General features: G+C 48.6%; 1 protein-coding gene across 17 annotated transcripts in view; it reads right to left on the reverse strand.

The window, feature by feature from the left end:
- Window positions 1–22,498, reverse strand: part of MBNL1 (muscleblind like splicing regulator 1) — a 91,460-nt gene that overhangs the window by 49,239 nt on the left and 19,723 nt on the right. For 8 of the 17 annotated variants that reach the window (XM_062005340.1, XM_062005339.1, XM_062005348.1 and 5 more), the window contains exon 2: window positions 16,824–17,761. The exons of 5 other annotated variants lie outside the window; for them this stretch is intronic. In XM_062005340.1, the coding sequence (XP_061861324.1) occupies window positions 16,824–16,997 (174 nt within the window). In that variant the 5' untranslated portion in view covers window positions 16,998–17,761. Of the gene's footprint in view, window positions 1–16,823; window positions 17,762–17,855; window positions 18,055–19,584; window positions 19,910–22,498 lie in introns of those variants that run through there. 4 more of the 17 variants (XM_062005342.1, XM_062005343.1, XM_062005341.1 and 1 more) reach the window with 3 other exon arrangements.

Genomic DNA, 22,498 nt, shown 5'->3' on the forward strand with positions numbered 1-22,498 from the left:
CACTGCCAGTGGTCCTGGACAGGGCATGTGGTGAGGGAGGCACGTGAGCCGTGTGAAGCACTGGATCAAGGACATCCCTGTACATCCTGCCACCATGCACAGGGCTGCTCTGCAGGGCAGAGGTCCTGCTACCTGTGGGGAGTCTATGACAGACACCTTCAGCCACTGCCCATCCTGCCAGCTCTGCCAGGCACCCAGGCAGAGCCAATCCTCCACCTCTTCCCAGCACCGGCCAAGTGCCTCCACACTGCCCTCAGAGCTCCAGGAGGAAAGCCTTTGCCTGAGTTGCCTCTGCCAGAGAGGAAGCATTTGATTCCCAATGGTCTGGAGTAAAGCCCTTCTAAATCAAAACATGCCCACGGTTTCCAATGAGGCAGAAACAATTCCTTCATATACATGAGCAGCACTTATCAGCGCAGGACAGCTTGAGGACAACCGAGTGATGCCCACCCTGGCTGCAGCCAGATCATTGCTTACAGGAATAAACTGCAACTATTCCTTCTGCAGACTGAACATTGGTTCACAGTGCGTTGCTGGAGTAACTAGTTAAAGCTCTGCTGGGGTTGATTTCTCTCTATAAACACTGGTTTTGCTGGATACAAGTCCAACTGAGCAAAAACATCTGTAAGGGCTGCCAATGACAAAGCGTGGCTGGTGAAAGGTACATGGGAACACCATAGAGCTGGAGCAGGACAGCAGCAGAGGAAGCTGCTAGCAACTAAATACTGCTCAACGTGACACCAGTATTGGGGAAAAACTGACAGAGTGGAATAACAGGAAGCTTAGTCACTTCTGGACAAAAAAAGCAAATGTATGAGAGATAGGCGGGAGGGGAGCAGTGTGGCAGGCCGGGGTGGATGGGCTGGGAGCACCTGCAGAATGGAGCTGGGCTGGGGGTCGGCAGACTAAGCTGGCAGGAGGAAGAGGAGGAGGGCTGTCCTGCCCGTGCCAGTGTCAGCCCTGCTACAGCCAACCCTCCACAAACACAGCAGGATCTGCCACACAGGCTCCTCTCACCCCAGGGGACATCAGCTAATGACTTGTGCTAATGACCCAAGTAAACTGTGATGCAGTTAAAGCACATCCCCAGCTTCTCTCCCCTGCCTTCCCAAGCACAGAGAGCACCACAACTGCTCAGCTTGTTGGCAAACAAGAAGATACTAGGGGAGGACAAGCAGGGCTGAAATGCAGTGCTTGGAACTGAAGGATATACTCAATTTTGAGCGTGCACTGCTCAGCAGTGAAGGGCTAACAGCGCTGGGTGTTGGTACAGGAGCTTTATAACACAAGCCCATCACTGCACTACAGCATCTGGAGGTGCATGCACAGCAAGAAACAAACACAACTTCAAAATAATTAGAGGCTCAATAAAAAAGGCAACCAAACCATGCAAAAATGAAGACAAGCTTGATTAATCAAGTTTTTTTACTGCTTAGGCAAATGAGAGAAGAAAAAGGATGTAATGAACAAACAGCTCAGCAGCAGAGAAATAAAACACCAGCCAAGTTTATGGTTTAAAAATTACTACATTGAAGGTCTGTCTTTAAGTAATTAGGATTTCAGCAGCGAAAAATGAGGATCTGGGATGAAATGACACTGAGAGGAAAAGAGAGAATTAGAAGTCTTTAACAAAGGATGAGTTTAAGCAAGCAAGGGTCACAAAGGAAAAGTGTCTGATGCATCAGGTTTGTTTTACCTAGCAAGCATGTGCTAAGGCCCTACAAAAGCTTCCTAACCAAATAACCCCCCCTGGTCCCCTGCAGGCAAACCGCAGCTGTGGCAGTGGAACAGGCGGGTGTGCGGCGGGAGGCCCAGCCAGGGAAGCTGAGCAGGAGAGCAGGGTGCAAGGCCTCGCAGCCAGCACCGCTCCCCCACACAGCGCGGGACGCACTTCTCGGGGTCACCGAGGAGACACCAAAACCAAGCACAGCCCTGAAGTGGTGTAACAGCTACGTGGAAATGAGAGGACACCAGTCTCAGCCGGTGGGAGGGAAGCTCATGGCACCTCATTAGAAAGGTTGGGGACAGGCCACGCTGGCAGTGTGGCGAGCAGCAGCTGTGTGGCACTGCCCATTGGAGCACCGCATCCTGGGCACTGCGGTAGGGCAACAGGCCTGCTCACAGCACAACGGGCACAGAGCAGCCCTCTATGGACCAAAGGACAGGGAGTTCCACAGATGTGGGCCTCTCTTCGTCTGCACTGCTGGTACTGTGCCTGCGGGATGGCCAGGAACAGCCAGGGATGGGCACAGCTGGGCAGGAGAGCTCTGGACACAGCTCCCTGGCCAGGGGCAGCACAACAGGGCTCAGCAGGGAGACAGCAGGATGGCCAGGCATGGGGCCCACCGGTCTGGCCTGTTTCTGCCCAGTTCCAGAGGGGTCACCTGATGCCACAAGTAAAGTTTTGTTGAATTTCTAATCTGTGGTGGCCAGCTGTGGCTTGCCTTCACCACATAGTAACAAAACAACGTCCGAGGCACAGGCTCAGTCCAGTGTGCAGCCACCACACCCTCCAGTCACTGTCCAGCTCCACCACCACCATGCCATGACACGATCCCACAAGCATGAACACTGGGACACAGAAATGCTAACAGAAAGGGACAGTTTCAACCCACACCAATGAAGAATTTCTCGCTCAGAGCTGTGTGCTCTGCACCACCTGAAGTGGAGGGAACAGCTGGATGCTGCTGAGCCCATGGCAATGCTGGACTCAGCAGACCCTGTATCAGTCACAGATTCATTTTTCATACAGCTTGGGAACAATTTCCTGCACTAAGTGCTTTCCAAGCCTCATAGCACTGATACTGTAGATCAATATTTTACAAAGACAAAGCTGCACGATGGATGCATGCACTAATTAAACCATAGCTAACAAGCAACGCTGCTGCAATCACACATGCTGTATCCCTTTTAGCTTTTACACCAGACGTTTGTCCTTATTCACTTTCTACATAAAACATAACGGCAATAAAACAACAGGACAAAAGATCCACTCTAAGTCACAGTGTGCAAATAAACATAGTATCTGCAATGCCCATGCAGGGCAAATATAATTATAGCCACAAGACAATATCACTTGCTCTCAGGAGCTCTCCGTCTCCTCTCTCTTTAAGTCCCTGTATAGACTTTACTTTTAAAATTCAGCTCCTTGTCAGAGCAAACACATACTCTCATAGCACAGATCATAGCACTGTTAGAACAAGTCTGATAGTTCTCACACTTGAAGGGTTTTTTATGGCCCCAGACAAAGCTGGTGGCACAGACTTCATGCCACAGCACTGCTGTGATACAGGCTGGGAGACTCAGGGCAGCTGGTATGGTGCCTACCCATGCCCCACGGGCTGGGAGCTCTCAGGGCAGCTGAGATGGTGCCTATCCCCACAGCTACATGCACACCCCCACATCTCCTGCCCACTCCGAGGGGAGGCTGCATGTTTGCCTTAGCACTGGCTGGCAGCCCTGGTACAACTGAGGTATGTGCATCATTCACATTGGAAAGGCCCCAGGTAAAAGCTTGTGTGTGCTCAGGAACATGGTAGCATGACAAATCTTCAGTACCAAAACCTTGAAAGGCTGAACTCTGTCACAGTCACATATGCAGGGATAAAGAGGCAATGAAAGCTCAGAAAAGCTTAGAAAATATGTGACAATGACATCAGAGGAGCAGAAAGTACATATAAACAGTAGAAACTGGTTTTCATCATCTGTAAGGTCTCACAGAGCATCTGGGCTCTGAAGGAATAAAGAGGTGAAGGTTAATCTGCCCTTGCTACTTCACTGGAGCTGATGAATACTGGAGGTCAATGGACACAAATTAGTGGGAAACACAGATGGGGCAGGATTTATTTTTCTAAAGTTAAATAATCATGAAATATACAAAAATACTGCTCTGTGGTCAGGATTCCCTGTAATTGTTTATTTAAACATGGGCACTGACAATTGAAACATCCTGTCACAAAAACAAACTCTGCAGACCAAAGCAGCAGCTTTCCTCTGGCTGGAGGCTCAGCTACTGGGCCAGAAAGAAAAACCCCCTACACTGGTGAAAAGTGTGTGTTTGACAGAAACTCTGTAGGAAGTGGCATTTGTAGTAATGGCAGTTTGAGATCGTTATGAGACATTTCAACAGTTCCACTACCTTTCCCGCAAACAGCAGAGAAACAGAGCAGCCAACCTCTGCAGATACTATCTGTTGTGCATCTGAGCTCAGAAACATGCCTACGACCCAAAAACTTGAATGCTCTTGCTTCAAGTGTTCAGCCACATAGCTGGTGGGAAATGAAAAACTTTCCATGTATGGGAGCCAACTGAACTGAAACAAAAAGTAACGTTCAGAAGGAAGGCCAGCGTATCGTGATCTCATTTGAGAAACACTTTTCCCCTAAGTTCAGCATGTATGAGGCAGAACCAGTCACTAGAGCATCAGCCTCAGCGCTGGGCTGGAGAGCTGCCTTACAGGTGTTTGCTTGTCAAGAACATAAACCCTCTTTTAACATATTTTACACAGATCTATGAGGGACGAAGCAACTAATTTCTGATTATTAAAAAGGAATAAAAACACCATTGAATTCCCTTCTTTTCTCCAGCTTTTTTCTTTGAGATGATACTACTCCAAAAGTAGTAAAACAAGAAAGAAGTGAAATAGCAAATCAGAACTTTCTGGACTATAACCTCTGTACCACCAAACAAGTTCAAGCTGAATGCTTTGCCCATCCCTATTCCCAAGCCCTGCCTGTCCCAGCAAGGTCTGCTGGTGGCCACGGAGCCATGATGTGGATCCCTGCACTGCCTCACTGCTCACACCCCCCTCACTCTGGCATCACAGGACAAGACACCGTTCAACTGACACACATCTCCCTCCTCTTTCTTTGCTTGGATGAAGCCAATTAATATCAGCAATGCCGGCAAGTTAATTTCCCTGCTGCAAGAATCAGGGCTGGAGGCTGGCTGCTGCCAGGAGACAAACAGGAGAAGATGGAGAAGAGGAGGGAGAAGGACAGAAGGGACCAGAAGCAGAGATGAAATGAAAGGAGGAAGATGGCTGGAGGTAGATGTGGTGCTGCTGCCCATGGTTGCTTCCAGGCAGTGCCATACCATGCACCACCATCCCCCTCCTCACCAGGCTTCACTAGAGTAACAGCAAGGTCCAGAGAGCAAGGAGGACCCTAACTGCTGCTGCTTTCATGTGCTCCTGTGCCTGGTCCTAACTTGTATCAGGCAGGCCCTTAAAAAGAGTTCCCAGCCTCCACCAAGCCCGAGTGTTTCTGCATGGGAATAGGGGTCCCGACTTGCAGCAGGTAACGCAGTGCCAGGCACTGCAGCACTCTGAGTGACACAGCCTCCAGAGCTGCCTGTCTCTCCCAAGGGCTGAGGCATGGCATGAAACAAAGTTAAGGAGCAGAAGCTGAACTGTGTAATTCGTCAAGTGATCAAAACAGAACTTAAGTAGTGACATTTAACTGCTCATTTCAATAAAACAAAGAGAAAACAAAGCAGCAGCTCTGGATGGTGCTGGACAACTGACCTTTTGTTGGACTCCAGACAACAACAAAATCCAGCAAAGCTTCCCAAAGTTTAAACATTAAATATGGGTGTATTTTTAGCAGCTGCTGTTTTCAGTTTGTTTAAGCAGAAAGCAGAGTTTCTTAATTCATAAAAGGCCTTTCCAGCTGCTGAAGGCTCCTTTTTACACACAAATCCAAAGGCAATGCACAAAACACAGCAGCCTGACAGAACCTTGGGAGCCTGCTGGCAGCAGTTGCTGCAATAATAATCCACAGCAAAGTCAAGGATTCACAGATTCACCTAGGTTGGAAAAGACCTTTCAGATCACTGAGTCCAACCATTAACCCAGCACTGCCACAGCCATCACTAACCATATCCCTAAGACATGGGACAAAATTGCTGTTGTCCACAGGTGCCACCACAGTGATCCATGGCCACTCATCTCCTTGCTACAGACAAGGCCAAAGGGTGTGTACCACAATGGTAACAACTCCCTGCTGTCCCCAAACATTGATCCCCTGCCTCGAGGGAAATCCCCACTGATGCCCCCAGTGAGTGCCAGCCTGCACCTGCCTACCCAACACTGCACAGTGACGTGTCACACAGCATTCTGGAGGCCAAGGGCTGTGCACTCCTGCTCAATCTGAGCAGGACAACCCACAGGATGACTCTGGCTGCTGGCTGTCAGGCAGGTGCCACTGTCACGTCTTCCTAAAGACTGACAGCAGTCCTCTCCAGCCTCAAGCAATGTGTATGTAGAATCAAATTAGGAAAACTTTCCCAGAAGTATTAAGAACAAACCATTGTTGTACTGCAAAGACACACATGGCAGTAACACCTGTCCATATGTACAAACTAAGGAAACACACCACAACGAACCCTGACTTCATGAGAACACATACATACATACACAGGGGAAAGGCACATTGCAGCTCCAGAGCCCTTCTGCTGTCTGCAGCGGACACAGTGTAAAACCAAGGCAGTTATTTTGACAATGTAAGCTCAGCTATTTTCCAAACCAGTGCAGTTAATAAGGGAGAAGACCATAAAGATAAATCAAACTCAACTGACTTTCAGGGCATGTTTTTCCCTAGGTACATGAGAGGGACTGTAAGGTGAGGCTGGCCTTACAGCAGGGAGTTGAAGGGGCTGGTCTGAGCAGCACCCTAACTCACCCAGGGCCCCATGGGCTCACTGTGTGTGCTTTCCACCTGCAGCGTGGCTGCTGGTTCTGTGCTGTCCCTGCAGACCTGCCTGTGGGTCCTGCAGCCCTCCAGCACCCAACAGCCACGTGCCAAAAGAGCTGTGCTGGGGTGCTGACCTGACACTTGGTGTGGCCTCAAGCACAGGGTCTGTCTCTGGATTGCAGCAGCCCACCCTTGCCACCGGGGCACTGCGTGGGATCAGCACAGCCCATCCCGCTCCCCACACACAGCAACAGCGTCAGCAGCTCAGACAGGATGCACAAGGCAGCACGACCACTCTGTGCCTTACCCTGGCTGTGCAGGGCTGGAGCAGGGAAAAACTCTTCTTCCCATCAGCTTTTCACCAGTAAATGCTGCAGACACCAGACGGAGACACGCTCAGGGACTTGCTGATCCTGCCAAACTTGTGGCTCGCAGTGCCCACAGAGATGCCGACAAGCCGTGCTCATCGAGGCCAGGCCTGGCCTGCTGCAGACATTGCCTTTTCCCAGCCTCAGCTCGAAGGAAGAACAGGCTGTCTTGCGGTGGAGTGTGAAAGGAAAACACTGACTGAGTCTTAGCTTTTGTGAATGTTTTCGTCTTCCTAAAATGTTGTTCATGTTTCGATATTTCACTGTAAAAGTTTTACTGGCAGATGCTGCCAATCTAAAGTTTAAGATAGGTGCTTTGAAAAACTGAAGAAACAGTTCATCTGTAGCATTTCCTGTGCTTTACCACTGAAAAAAAGGTCAGCGTGTGTCTAATCCTCCTCTGGTCACTTGGTGTTTCTCTGAAGGGACCAAAACTGCCCTTACGCCAAAGCCCTGCTTCTGTTAAACATAACAAGAGCACTCCCCCTCCTTCACCCACGTGCTGTGGGGGAGCTCTCTTCTGGTTTCCTGTGTTCTACTCAACTGACGCCAAAAAGAAAGCAAGTACAAAAGGATTTTGAAAAACAGCCTGACTTAAAAACCTGTACACGATACAGAGAGATAAAAAGAGGAAAGCAATGCACTACGAGGAGGCACACGCCTGCCTTCTCCCAACTACCACAAGCCTGTCTGCCCACAGCTAATTAATGAACACTACCATCTCTCCATGCCAGGGTGCCAAATGCTTTCATCAGAATCCAAACCCATTGCTGGAACCTCAGAGCAATTTTGGTATCAGATGTACTTAAACTTCACAACCCTTTCATGAAACCTGAAGCAGCATTTGCCTGGATCTAAGCCAGTCGTCTTGCACACAAATGACAAGAGGGCTGTGTTGTACACACAGAGCTGGGAGACACCCGCAGCTCAGCCCCAGCAGCACCAGGGCATCCGAGGGAAAAGCCAAGTGTCTGCAAGAGCTGCTCCCATGGCTCCCGGCCTCCTGCCCTCACCCCCAGCAGCACCAATCAGCCCTCAAAAGCAACACAGCTCTGCAAGTTTACACCTCCTGTCCCTCACCTGACTTCAGTGAGCCTGGCTTTGTTTTATCTTGCAATTAATCTGTGATGTTTGTATTATACACATACATAGCATACACAGTGTGTATGTGCCTATGTCTGTGTATACACAGATGTGTAGCACAGAGTAAAGCATTTCATCAAAAGCTTTATAACAAGTAACTTTAAACTTCACTGCAGCCGCTTTTTCAGTGTTTAGCCACTTAAGAGATTCACACATCTAAAACCACTAGAAACACCTAAGCAATAAATGCATGACAAACACCATGTCAAAGTGTTTTACATTGTTGTAGACATTAAAAACATCTCCAGCTAACGGCTTGAAACATTAAGAGGCAGCCTGTGCTCCCCTTCATATTTTCAGTGCCTTACTTAATTAAGCCAAATGTTAAAAGCTTCCAACAAAGCTAAATTAGGTGTGATTTCCTCCATATTAAAAAAAAAAAACATTAAAATTCATCAACGAGTATTAGTTTTCTCTTCAAATATGTATAAAATTACACCAGTGACCGACCACGATTGCAGCTAGGTACCAAAAACTGTCTTGGAAAGAGCTGGAAGGAACTGAGAGCAAACACATTTTCCCAGGGAACTTTATAGAGTCTTTCTGTACACTACAGCCCAACAGTGCATTGCCCTGAGCAGTTTAGTTCTCCATGTCTCTTGTGTTTCACGCTTTCTTCCTCTTCTGACTGCCAACACTTTTAAAACCAAGTAGTTTCTCCTGTGGTCTCTTTCAGGTGGTGTAACAGCATCTGACCTCCTTCAAGCTCATGCCTCTTCTATGTCTTCTTTAATTTCTTTCTTTCTTCTTTGCCTTCTTTTCTAGTTAAGAGATTTCATCATCTCCTTTCACATATAATTTCTGTAAACTGGAGGATGCCCGTGGTTGTTGCTTCCTGTTCCCCTTTGCCTGCTTTCTTCTTTCGCTTCCCTCTGAACATCTCCATTTCTGGGGAACGTGGCCTGTCACCCATGGCCTGCACCATGTCGCCCACCCACCTGGCTCCCCAGCTGAGCCTGGTCACCCTGGCCACTGCAGAACACCAAACCCAGCCATGGCTCGCAGCCAGAGCCAGCTGCCCTTTGGAACATGCAGCTTCCCACCTGAGTGGGGTGAAAACATAGGCACAAAGAAGGGGTGAGGGCCCGGAGTGCAGCCTGCACTGCCGACCCAGTCAGCCCCACAGCACCTCCTCCTCCTGTCCCCCAGCTCTCCTCCAAAACCCAGCACACGTATATGCTATCTGCCTTTGCTTACAGCTAAATACAGGATAAAAACTGAGGCAAAACAGCATTAACAATATACCAGTTCCTTCACTGGCTATGATAAGGCCATTTACGCAAAAGTTTTATCACCTAAACATCTTTGTTCTTCCAGCCTTGAATCAAAACACACCAACCAACTCCTTCCTTACAGAACTTCCTGTAAAAATATATCTTTAATGTACTAGAGCACATAGAAATTCAATCCATTTTCATAGGTCTATTTTTTGTCAACTGAAAAGAATGAGATTAAAAAAAAACCCTGAATCTCAACACACATTTTACAGAGGAAGACCTAAGTGTAGCAGCTGCGTTCAAAACCTTGCACACAGCAACTGAAATGGTGTTCTTCCTTCCATATACAGCTGTGCATGTTTAAAAAATATCCTACTCCTAACACATTCTGTTCACCTAAATACTCACAGCTCCCATCCTGGCAGCAGCTCCCATCCTGCCAGTGGCTCCCAGCCAGCCAACGTTCATGTACCTGAAAAACACACACTAGCCAGCTACCCCAGAGAGAGAAGCAAACACAGGCTCCAGGGCACTCAGCAGGGCCATTCTGCCCACCCAGCGCCGGTGGGACATGGTGCTGGGCCATTTGCATCACCTTAATCAACCTGTGTGATGAGGTAAATGAGTCACCTGCCATCCATGATGCTGGCCAGGTCCTAAGCAGGGGCAGTAACATGACGACAGTTAATTGTGACTAACCACTTCATGATACGTCTGTTCCAGACCATTCTGGCATATTTAAATAAAGTTTCTATTTCTCCCTTCTTTTCTAAGGAGCAAATCAAGCCATCCAGAGTTCAAAAGGAGATGTGACATGAAAACCCAGACATGTTGGTGTTCTGGACCTTACCCAGTACAACTGGCACTTCTCTTTTGGAAGAGCAACTCACTTCAATATAAAAAGCAAAGAATTACCAACTTATAGCTGCAGTGGTTAATTAAAAAAGAAACTAAACAAACAAAAAAATCCAGCACTTCAGGGAGGCTTTAAAGTCAAGAGAGAAATAATTCCTGAGAGGGTTCCTTCTACATCTGTGAAATCAGCATCTGAATTAATCATCTGCGTGATTCAAAACTTTGTTTAAAAGTAAAATGAGCAACACTGCATATAACCTGCACTTTGGAACACTCATCTCTATTCAAAGCAACCAGCCACACAAAAACCCTTCATCATTCACAGCTACTTTAATCAACACCTTTCGTGGTACCAACCACAGGAAAAGGCAGTTGTCAACAGCTTCTCTCCAGCCCCCACTGCCAGGAGCATCCCCAGCCGGCTGAGCTCCTCACCCGCCTCAGAGCAGAGTCCTGCTCCACTGAACTAACTGCAGAGGGCAGCTACCAGATTGCAAGGCAAAAGGAATCACTGTGAGACCTCTGAAGAAGGCAGAGCGTATAAACTGGACTTTGTGCACAATTTAAGCTTATTTCAGCCAGTTTCCAGGCCTTGGGAAAGTAATGTTCCAGGGAAGCTTTAAATGCAGTAATCCATGATCTAATAAACTGAACACACTTGCCAGAAAGCTGGTATTTCTGCCTTCTCACAATGGCATTTTTACCTTTGCCAATTCGTTTGTTTTAATGATACAAGCAGTTGTACAACAACCAGAAGTCAGCTGCACCACCCTCTGCAGGCATTTCCATTTTGGTTTATATAATCCCTGTGCCCTTCTCCTTCATCTATGTCTCTAGATGCTTTTGAAAAGGTATGCAGGCCATTGGTATGGCTGGTCTTCTTTCCCAGTGAATGGGACAGCACCCATTCTTCTCCCACTGGAGTCACCAGGAAACCTGCCTTGGGTTGAACAGAGCATTTGCTCCTACAGGTCCCACAGGCATCTTCCCCCCAGCAGCGGCCTCAGAGCCCCACACCTCCCTCATCCCCACCATCCCCTCTCTACACCAGCCCCTCCTGGCCCCTTGGGAACATAAGGACACATGCCTTCCCCTGCAGCTGGCACATCAGGACGGACAGTGTGCACATACACCAAGGATAATTTCCAAACTTTGACATTCTTCTCAAGATTTAAATCTCCATCTCACAACTACTGGTGTTTCCATCTGTGCCTGGAAACCATCCCCTAACAATTCAGTGACACCATGCCAACAAAAAGTGAATGGCTCACTTCACTCCAAAAACTGCTGCTTCCTTCAAACAGTGTTCTCTCCCTTTTTTGCTAACTCTCTGTACTGTTTCGCCAAGTTAGGAATGGACCAGAGAAATCTGGAGCCACAGAGAGTCTTTCCAAGAATTTGACAGGACTTGAAGTGCTCTTGAGAGCAAGCTTGATCCAAGCTACCCCAGCCGGCCCTCTCAAACCCTCCTGCTAAAGCACCACCGCTCTTCAGCAGCCTTTGAGCAAAGTCCTCAAGCATCAGCATTTTCCCACTGAGAAGCATTAGTGCTCCCAGCATCCCCTTTCTGCAAAGTGAGAGGATTTTTCAGGATCTCCAGGGTTGAGAGCTGGCAGTCAAAGTGCACTGGCATGCAAAAGGCTGCTGCCTTTAGCACTTGCATCAACTGGGATGTAAAAAAATGCAATCTGAGGAAACAGACACTGTTTATCACACCAACATATCTGCTATATCCAGGAATGCCTCTACTCACTCTGAAGCAGGGACACCACCTCCCAAGGCAGTTCCCAGGAAAAGCAGCTCTGTTTCATAGAATCATAGACTCATTTCAGTTGGAAAAGCCTTTTAAGATCATCTAGCCCAATCCTTCACCCTGCCCAGCCCACCACTAACCTACACCCCTCAGCACCTCAGGTCCACAGCTTTGGGATCCCTCCAGGGAGGGGGACTCCCCCACCTCCCTGGGCAGCCTGGCACACAACCTTCTCCAGTGCCTGTCTCTGGACAGGTTGCCTGTTACTCTGCAAAGTTCAGCTCAGTGAGAAGTAGCACATTGGGGATCCCCACAGTTCACAGCTCACCCCACAGAAAGCCCATGGGCCACAGTGGAGATGTGTCACCTGCCAGGAAAGGCAGAGCCAGACCTCGGCGCCCTCTCCCCACCTTCCTCAGTGTTTGTACACTTGCAATAACACGTGGCTAGGAAACAGCACACTGCGGACAGAGGCTGCGGGGCAGGCAGAGAGCTGCAGGCAGGCCAGCGAGGCATCCTCAGCCCATCTGCAGCCTCCCACAAGATTTGCATTTGACATCCCTCTCCCCAGTGCTAAGACATCTTTATCTCAGTTTTCAGGAAGCGTCAGATGACTCATCTATCGGAACATCTGACGGAGCTAACTTAATTTCACAAATCAATTCTACTTGGCCATATTTTTCAAAGCAAAGAAAATGAAGAAAAACGTTTTACAATTAGACCAAAAATTTAATTTCTGTTGCAAACTGGTTTCTGATTTAGGAACATAAGAGCTTATTTTTGCTGTAGACAGTTTAGCAGGCTTTTAGGCATCCAAATTTAGGAAAAGAATCCTATGGCATTCAAACAACGCAAAGCCGGTGCTGGAGCTGACTCAGCCACTCCAGCACACAATTTGAATATACTACATAATCATTCTTGGGTTAAAATTATCTTCCTAGTATCTAAGGGCTAGATTATCCCATACCCACTTATCTTGATTAACGCACTACCCTAAGGGCAGCCTTGCAGGGTTCATTAGGACTAATTACGAAGCAGGGTATTCAGCAGCAGGACGATAAAATCTTGCTCTGACTGACACGGCCCTGACCTCTCCCTTGCACTGCCTCGCCTGGTCACCAAGAGGAACACCTTCCTTTTCCTCTCCCACACTCCTAATTAACATGTAACAACTGCTGGTTGTTACCAGCTCAGAATGAAGGAGCCCCTAAGGTGTCACACAGGACCTGTTTCCCAACACGACACGTGTCCGGAGATCAGCGCCACAGCCCCTGCCAACACCAACACGGCACCTGCGAGCGGCAACACAATGTGGAGGAGAGATTCTCATGGACAGATGCCCTTCACTTTCTGCTCTAGAGCCACAGTTTTTTGCCTTCATTTTACAGACAGGAATAAAAGAGAAAATGTTCTCTCCTGTATTTTGCCCAAGCTGACAGTTCCCCCTGTGAGGTAATTCCCACCTTGTCCGAGCTGAGCAGATGGGTCGTGTTTGCCTGCAGCTGGCTGTGCACTCCATGCGCCCCGTCCCTGCAGAGGACACCTGGGACGAGGCCAAAGCCTGGCCAGGCAGAGCTGAAAGGTACTGCCATTTCACGGGGTCCCCTCAGAAAGTATTTGCTTTGCTTGTTTATGTTCTAAATATAGCCAAGCACGCCAGCCATCGCCAGCCCATGAGCAAGCACTCCTCTCGGGGCTGCAGCTCCGCAGCGCTGGCACACACCTGCCCACTGTCAGCTAGCAGAAAGCATTTGTCCTAAGACACTCTAATTCTTGGGAGTGCTACGAGTGAAAAAGGCATCTATAGTCTGTAAGGAAAAATTCAGTGCCTAAATATGTGCCTCATGTCCAGAAGACAGTGCAGGAGTAGCTGCTTAGTTAATGTTACACCATTTGTAAGAAGTCAAGTATTTTAACGCTAAGGACAATTTGTAGGTATACTGCTATTTTAGCACAGAGCACAGACGTGTTACATCCACACTGAACTGCTGAAATATCAAAATTTACTTTCCAATGTCCTAACCAAAATATTTTCTTTTACTTTTGTAACCTATTAACTGATCTTAAAACACACCCCTAAACCGAATCCAGTAAAATATGCCTCCAAATCACTTTTGTTTAACATCTAAAGTTTGTGACATTGCAGAAAAAGTAACAAAGTAACTCGTGCTTGTTCATCACACACAGAAATTGTCAAAAGACCTGAAACCAAACCCAAACTAAGCAGCTGTTTTTCTGCTCTGTGGTTGGACAGGGAATTTGCTGAAGGGATATATTCCATTTTCTGTCTACCAAAGTTATTGTCATACAATACACAAGCCCCTTAACTTAAAAAAACCCAAACAACTTTAAAAGGCACTCAGGAACCCTGTGACAGGCCCAGGTGTCAGACCCATAGCACAGCAGCTCTCCCGGCTCTGGCAGTGGCAGCAAGAGCCTCGGCCCTGCTCCCCCGGCTGTACTGAGGGGATCCCCCAGTGTCCCGAGCCACAGGTCAACATTCTAGCATGAACAGAAGCCAACCCATCTGGTAAGCAGTGGATCTTCAAATAGCAGACTCCTTCCCAGCTTACAACTCACCTACTGCACTGGCTACGTGGACAGCAGAAGACTTTTCCACTGAGTATTTGGAAGCAATGCAGTAATGCTGTAGTGTTACCTACAGTTGATCCACAGACCCTGTCACTCTCTATGAAGACAGTAATTATCTTCCTCATTAAAAAAAAAAACCAGAAGAGCCCTGCTGGTAGCAGTTGAAGAGACAGGAATGCTGGGGGGCCAGGGAGGCCTGGCCAGCACCCTGGTCTGCCTCTCACCCAGCCATGAGGTCATGCCGCCTCTCCAGCTCCTATGCTGATGGCCTCTTGGTCCAGCACTGAGATTTTAAGGCAAATCCAATGACCACAGACATCAGACCTCTATGTGGAGGACACTGCTGCACAGTGAACTCAGGTGATGCCTCCCACGGCAAAGGAGATTCATGTCCAGTTAACTCCGGTGTCTTGTTTCAACCTGGGTGTTTTATCCTTGCTCTGAAAAGCACAAGGCCAGCTGAGTATGGCCACTGCAACTGCAGTGTGCTGGGCAACCCAACAGCAGCTCAGTGGGAAATCCACCCAGCATCTAGACACTGCGAGTGCTCCTTCAGCAGCAAACACACCTTCACTGTCACACCTTGCACAGAGATAGGCTGGAGTGTCCCAAGTCAGGCCCACAGTTCCAGGAGGCATGTCACCGCGGGTGCAGTGCTGCGGCACGGCTGCACGGCCTCTGATGGCAATGGCACGCTGACGGGACAGGTCCTGCATCACCTCAGGCCCAGCATCTTCACAGCAGTGGCTGCCCCACACTGTGCCACCCCACGCCGTATCTCACCATGAAGAGGAAGCACCCTGTTGCCACCAAGGGCTGGCAACCACAGTAACCAGAGGTGCTGGGCTGCTCCCGTGTTGAGGGTCACTCCTCAGGGCCAGTCCTCCCCATCAGCGCTGGCACTTTTCCTGTTCTGACACTTTTTTAATGCACAGAAACATTTTTAAACGATTTTTTTCCTTCACACGCACACATTATAATTGCTGTAATTTTAAAATATATTTGAACACCACAGAAACAAAAACATGTCTGTCTCAGTTAAGCTAACACGTGGCTGTGGGCAGTGGGGCTGGGTATTTCAGACGTGAGACCGTTTTAAAAGGTTCACCCTCTACCCTGATCTGAGACAAGACACATTTTAAACTCAGGAACGCTGCAGGATTTCTACAAAATCTCTCTAAATGCGCTTCCTGCCCAGCTCCCACGGGCCCTCATCGGGGCCTGGCTGCACAAGCGACCTGCAGTAGCTGCCACAGCCACAACTCCCTCCCCAGAGCACGCTGCTGCTGGCAGCCAGCTCCACACACTCGTGCTCTGCTCTGCTTCCCAGGAAGGCTGTACTGTAGGAAATCTGACAGGCCTGTTTCTGTTTCCCAACTTTCGGTGGTTTTTAGGACTCTGCTGAATTCACCTTGCACTGTTTGTGGGATGAGCATTTTAAATGGTAAGAACATTTAATTCATCATAACCGAAGGGAAGGGGCTGGGATTTGCACGTTTAACACCTATGACTTAAACTACAGCTACAGTTAAACAGCAGCCATACATTTACACCACCTAACTCAGACATGCCTAAGAAAGCAGTGTGAAGCTGTAGCCTCTGCTACAGCCCTGCTTGCACACGTAGAGGAATCTTGCTTTCTGCTGTCATACTTCCCTTAAGCAAGTGCGTTTGTGAAAAAGACAGGATAACCACAGCAGTCCCAAGCACAGAAATACAAGCAGGGTGTTCACAGACACTCAAATAACCCAGGGAGGAAAACACTCTTCTAAGATTCACCATCAGCTGTCCAGAGACACCAACAACCCGCTGGTAGTTACAAGATGGAAATAAATCCTCATATTGCTTACGTGGTTTGTGCTATTAAAAACAAGGAATCCTTACAGTGACTTTGCTGTTTCTACGTGAAGTGCCCTTTATTCCAGCTACAGGCAAAGAATAATTTGGAGGCAAAGAACCAGTCACTGTAGCTGTACCAGATGATTTAAGCCCTGCCAGGCATATTTTCCCTTTATTCCCCCTATCCCCATTCCCCTGAGGAAAATAGCAAAACAAATCAACATGCATCAATAAAACAACAGTAGCAAAACATCCCACTGTTGGCAGCCAGCAACTGCTCCCTTTCGGGCTCCAAGGTTTTTCTAGCCACAACTGCTTCTTGCATTAACCGTATAGCCTTGAAAATAACGGAACATTTACTCACTTTCAACGAATCAAAGCAGGCGATTACACGTCCGTTTTCGACTTGGCAGCTTTTCGATGGGTGTGCAAATTTACATTCCGTGTCTGGTCGTGAGCAAGTCCCCCTTTGGAACTCTCTACACACCTCCAGCGTTAGCCATTTTGTGTCCCGAATCGGCGGGACACTAACAGCCATCTTTAGCTTTTACAGGTAGTTAAAACTTCCAACAAAACAGACAAACGAGTAGCTGAACTGATAAAACCAGGGAGGATGAAAATGTCACCTCCAGAATATCTGTTTTTATTTTTTTCCCCCGCTCCCTATTTTTAAAAGTACGTGTAAAAGTGGGTGGCCGCGAGCTCAAAGAGAAGACGTGCCACCGGGAGCCCGCGGCGTGACGCTGCCGGTCGATGGGGCTTTCGTGCTTAGAGAAGCGCTGGAGGTGAACGTTACAGCGCGGGGCCTCGTGCGCTCAGCAGCCCGTCCTGAGAGCCCCCAGCGCAAGCATGGAAATGTGGCCGACCCTCTGGCACGGGCTTTCCAGGCCGCTTCGGGGAAGTTGTCTGACAGGTACTCTCCACGCGGCTGAGCGTGCAATGGGAGGTTGTGGTGCAATCGGTATCGATTAGTTTGGCATAGACAGATGCAGCAGTTTAGAGCAATGATCGAGACAGGATTGATAATTATCTGGTTTTTTCCTCTCCTCTGCTTGATTTTCGGGCAGCAGATATCTGACCTTCGCAGCAAACTTTTATTTTTACAGTAAAGCAGCCTAGGGCACGGCCCGATCGCGCCTGTGCCTCGGCTTTGGGCGGCAGCGGGGGTGTCTGGCTAGAGGCGGCGGGCGGATGCGCTGTCCTCGCGGTCTAGCTGGCAGCAAGCAAGGCAAAAAGCAGCGGCTGCTCTAGAAGCGGTCCCAAGCAGCAGAGACGTCAGGAAAGGCACTTCTTAGTACCAACCTGTAGAGAGAAGAGAGACGTTACAATTCAGCGTGCGGCATCGCGGGGGTCCCGCCGAGCCGGAGCCGCCGCCGCCCCGCGCAGGGCAACTCACGCCAGCCGCCGCCGCGCTGCGAGCGGAGGGGCCGCGGCCCCGTGCGGAGCCGGGCATGATCGGGAGCGAGCCAATCGCAGCGAGCCTTGCAGCGATATTCCGGGCAGGGAGCCAATGGCGGGGGCCGTCTTATGAAAGGTCGCGCCTGTCAGACGCTGGCTGCGCCGCGCTGCCCCGAGCGCGACGCCCGCCGGGGCTCGCCCGGCCGCCGGAGGACGCGCGTGGGGGCCGGGCCCTTCCCGACATGCAGCGAGGGGGGCGGGCCCTGGCGGCGCCGCCGCAGCGCCCGCGCCCGTCCGCCGCCCCGGCCCGGCCCCCGGCACGGCACACCGCCCTCCGGCACGGCCCGGCCCGGCACACCGCCCCCCTGGCACACTGCCCCCCTGGCATGGCACGGCCCGGCACACCGCCGGGACCTCCCGCCGCTGCGGCACGCCGTGGCCCCGGCCCCGGCACCTGCCTCGGGACGGACCCGCACCGCCGCACCCGGCCCAGCGCAGGCTGGCCCCGCACGGCCATGCGTTGGAGACCACAGGAAAAGGTGCCCGCACGGGTGCTCCTTCAGAGCGAAGGATTACTCAGCACAGCGTCTCCTTGCCCCCGCTGACACGCTGCGGCTGAACTGCCAGCTCCCTGGCAAACGCCATTCGCTTGGAAGGACCACCCAAGGCACTTAACGTCGAGAACAGCGAGGGTAAACCTTTCCCCTCAGCTGCCGAGGGGGAACGGGTGTTCCTGTGAAATGAGTTTCAGGTGCCCAGCTGTGCCACTGAAGCCTGATGCCACGTGTATTTATAACTCGATAATAAATGCAATTCTTGTCCCTGCCCAGAGATCCCAAAAGAGCAGCCTGGGGCATGGAACAGAGGGGCACTGACTGCAGCCCCCAGCAGCGCCCCACCCGGCCCCACAGAGGAGGAAGGCTGTTCCCACCCCTGTCTTTCTCAAGACACGGGCCCCATCATCTGTATTTCTCACCACCACCTCCAAAGCAGCATCACCGACACCGTCTGCTGGTCAGCATGGATGCAAAACAACAGGTGAGGAAAATCTCCTGGGAGTCTTTTTCCAGGGACTAAGTGATCAGAAAAACAAACTACAGGAGAACTAAAGCACATCTAACACAGCTAATAAGATTATAACAGGCACTGTGGTTTCCTTGCCAGGACACTTCTAATCATGGCCACGTTTTTAATCCCTGCTAGCAGGAGACAAACAACTGTGCATAATTGCTTGCAAGCAGAAGCGAACAGTTAGGTGTCTTCTTGGTACACACAGACATCCAGGATTGCTTCAGCTGCCTAATACTCGTATGTCAGAGGCACTCCGTGCCAGCAGTCACAACTGATCAGCACCAGGACACGCAACAGAGACTCAGGCCTTGGAAACTTGTTCCCTGCAAGACCCTCAGGAGAAGGCAACGCTGATGCAGGCAGTTAAGAGCTCTACAAAGAAGCTATGGAACAGCTCTAAGCAGGGATTTTCTCCTCTTCATCAGTTTTATATGCAATCCATACCAAGCATTGATTTTTCCAATGACAGGAAGAGTTAGAGCAGCAATTGATATATTTTACATGCTACAACCAAATCAAGTTAAAGGCCACATTTTCAAAACCAGACACTTAATTTCACTCTCATTACAAGAGTAGTCACCCCTAACGAGGAAAGAAAGATAGCATGAAGGCAACACACGCAATACAAACAGATGAAAGCTATCTTCTGTGCTCACAGGTAGTTGAGAGGAATGGTCTTCCTGGTGAAACTCGCTAAACTGTTCCTAGCTTTGTAGCAAGGTTTCTGTTGGAGAGCAGACAAGCGACTTGCAGTGAGATCCCGCTCCTGCTGAGTGAGGTCAGTGACGTATCTGCAACTGCATTAATGACGCTGAATTGCACCCTTCATTCTTCAGGCTGCCAGCTATGAAAAGAAAGTACTACTCTGAGGAGCTGTGATGCCTCAGAGGGAAATCTTCTGAACGTGGAGAAATGCTGGGTGTGTATTTCATGTCTGGAGTTACTTGAAGAAACATTCCTTTGTCAGAATCTCTTATCCACCTGAAAACACAGCCAGAAATGCCAGCTTTAAAAATAGCCTTCTAGCAAAAACAGTGACTTCAGACCAGAGGCGTATCTTCAGTATCTCCAGTAAATAAAGCAAAACCTTAACACGGAATTGTTGGGGTTTTTTTTAGCTGACTAAACTGTTTTCCCCTCACTTTTACATTCCATTGTGATATTCCAAGACAATGAGGAGTCCCTCATAAGCCTCAAATACTAAAGGATACCCCTGTCTGCAAAAACCCCAGCAGCTACATGTGATGCCTCTCTTAGGGCTAGCTCTGATAAGCTCTGCAACAAATCCCGAGGGAGGAACCACAGCCAGAGGATTGGAAAGGGGCTGAGGGGATTTCTTTCTTTTACACCCAATTAAAATTGATGTGGGGACTGACAGTTTCCAGACTCCACCTAGAAGGCCATTCAGTATTACAGGCTGTCCCTCAGGTGGGTTTTGAAGTTCACCTTTTAAAATCTGGAAGTATTTCTGACTTGTCTTCAGAACGTTGCAACGTTGGTTTGGCCAAAGCCTAACCTTGCCTTCACTGATTGTTGGGAATACAAGGAAAATGCAGCTAAAAATACTGAAAGCAAATTTAAAACTGATTCTCAGAAAAGACAAAAGAAAGAAATAACACTGAGAAGTCATTCCTTAAGAGCCTAAGAGAGATGACTTGTTTGCTGAGTTGGTTCAATGGAAATGATTAAGAAGCAGCTTCACAAATCAAGGGAGAGGTTAACTGGAAACGCCCAAGAAAGTGAAACTAACACAGAAAGGACCATGTGATTATGGTTTCCAAGTTCTGTTTAAACTGATCTGTTCAATCTTTATTATTTCCCACTATTGCTATAAGGAAATGGTGTATAGGCAGGTTAATGATAATTTTTCCTCCTCATTACAGTCTTTGACAGAAAAATAAGGTATCTCAACAGGGGTGTGAACAACAGTGTTTCCACTCTTCCTGTGACTGAATTTGCTGGACATTCCTGTTTTCTCTATCTCAATTCACACACACCTCTCAGAAAGAAAGATAGGCAAAAAGCACAACACTGAAGAACAACACGGTTATTTTTAAGCTCCAAGAAAGTGGAAGCTGAAAGCACCAGTCTCAATGACATGAGAACTGTCAGCAAGAACAGATAATGACACGGCGTGAATCCATCCTCGTGAGAATTACTCTAACAAGGAATGGAATGAAATCAATATTTTGTTTACATTGACAGTACAGCCCCAGCACTTCAAATTGCCAAATGGCTGTCTTTTAAACACAGAAATTAAGAAACTACCGGCTGCCTCACAGCACTTCCGAAACACCTCTGCCAAATGCAGAGTTTACCAATAACATATCCCCACATAAAATTTGGAAAAGAGACAGCAATTACTTCATGGCACAACTGAGGGATATAATTATAGTGCTGTCACAAAATTAAGCAGAAACAATGAGCTAATTAACATCTTGGCCACACAACAGCGAAGCAGTGGTTAAAGAAAAACATCCTTTAGCAAACTACTACTGAACCAAGCAAACTGGTCTCATATTCTAGCTCTGTAGGAGCCACACCCACTATACCCCTACAAGAGCATGTAAAAGCAAAAACAAACCCTGTCTCAATTTTGTACTTTCACATACATTGAGAAAAAGCAGAGCACAAAGGCAGCCCACAGACGTGGCAGCTCTGACATGGCAGTGTCCGGACGCTGGCCCAGGCCATACGCACTTCAGAGCCCCCAACAGCCCAGCAACTCGTGACAGACACACACACAGCCTGGTAAAGCTACAAGGCCATATTAGCACTGAACCATTAAGCAAGTCCCACACCAGATCTGCAAAAAACCTGCCAACGTTACTTCTGTGACCCAGATATTTTGCATAATACACATAGTTTTAGTAGTAGTAGTATTAGTAGTAGTGTTTTAGAGGTTATTTCTGTACTGGGTCAGCTCTGACAGTGGCTTGGGAAGGCAGTGCAACCTCCCACTGACTTCAGTGGGCTCCTCCGGCAGATCCTCATCAGACCTGTTTCTATTTTGAGGATATTTCACAGTTTCTGCAACCCTTTTAGCAGAAACACCGAACTGCAACATGACATCTGAATTTAACACATCCATGTGTACCCAGTTCATGAGAACTAGATCAATGACGAAAGAAGAGGCAACAAGTGGTAAAGTGCCTCCAACTGCACACAGCTACTGCAGCGTGCAGAGAGAAGGTAGCTCTTTAAAATCCAAGAGTTCTCTGGGATTCACATCCCTAGTCAAACTGCAAACCAATTGCCACCAGTGCAATGGCACTGACAGGGGTCAAACGCCACAGACCAAGCCTTTCTTCCTTTAGCCAAACTACAGTAATGCTATTTTCCAGTCAGAACGTCATACTGCAAATTCCACAAACCCTCTTTCCTTTAAAGAGCAGGTGAAGGAATCGATATAACTGTAATTAAAGAAACCTCAAAACTTTTAAGACAAGTGCTTGTTGAAATTTTTCTCTTATGAGCCCTGGTATCTATTGATTGATATCCTTTACAACATCCAGGACTTCAGAGACACCAGAATGCACGTTACCTGACAGCGTTAGATGGATGGGTATT

The sequence above is a fragment of the Colius striatus genome, chromosome 12, assembly GCF_028858725.1.
Source record: "Colius striatus isolate bColStr4 chromosome 12, bColStr4.1.hap1, whole genome shotgun sequence".
NCBI classification, from domain to species: Eukaryota; Metazoa; Chordata; class Aves; order Coliiformes; family Coliidae; genus Colius; species Colius striatus.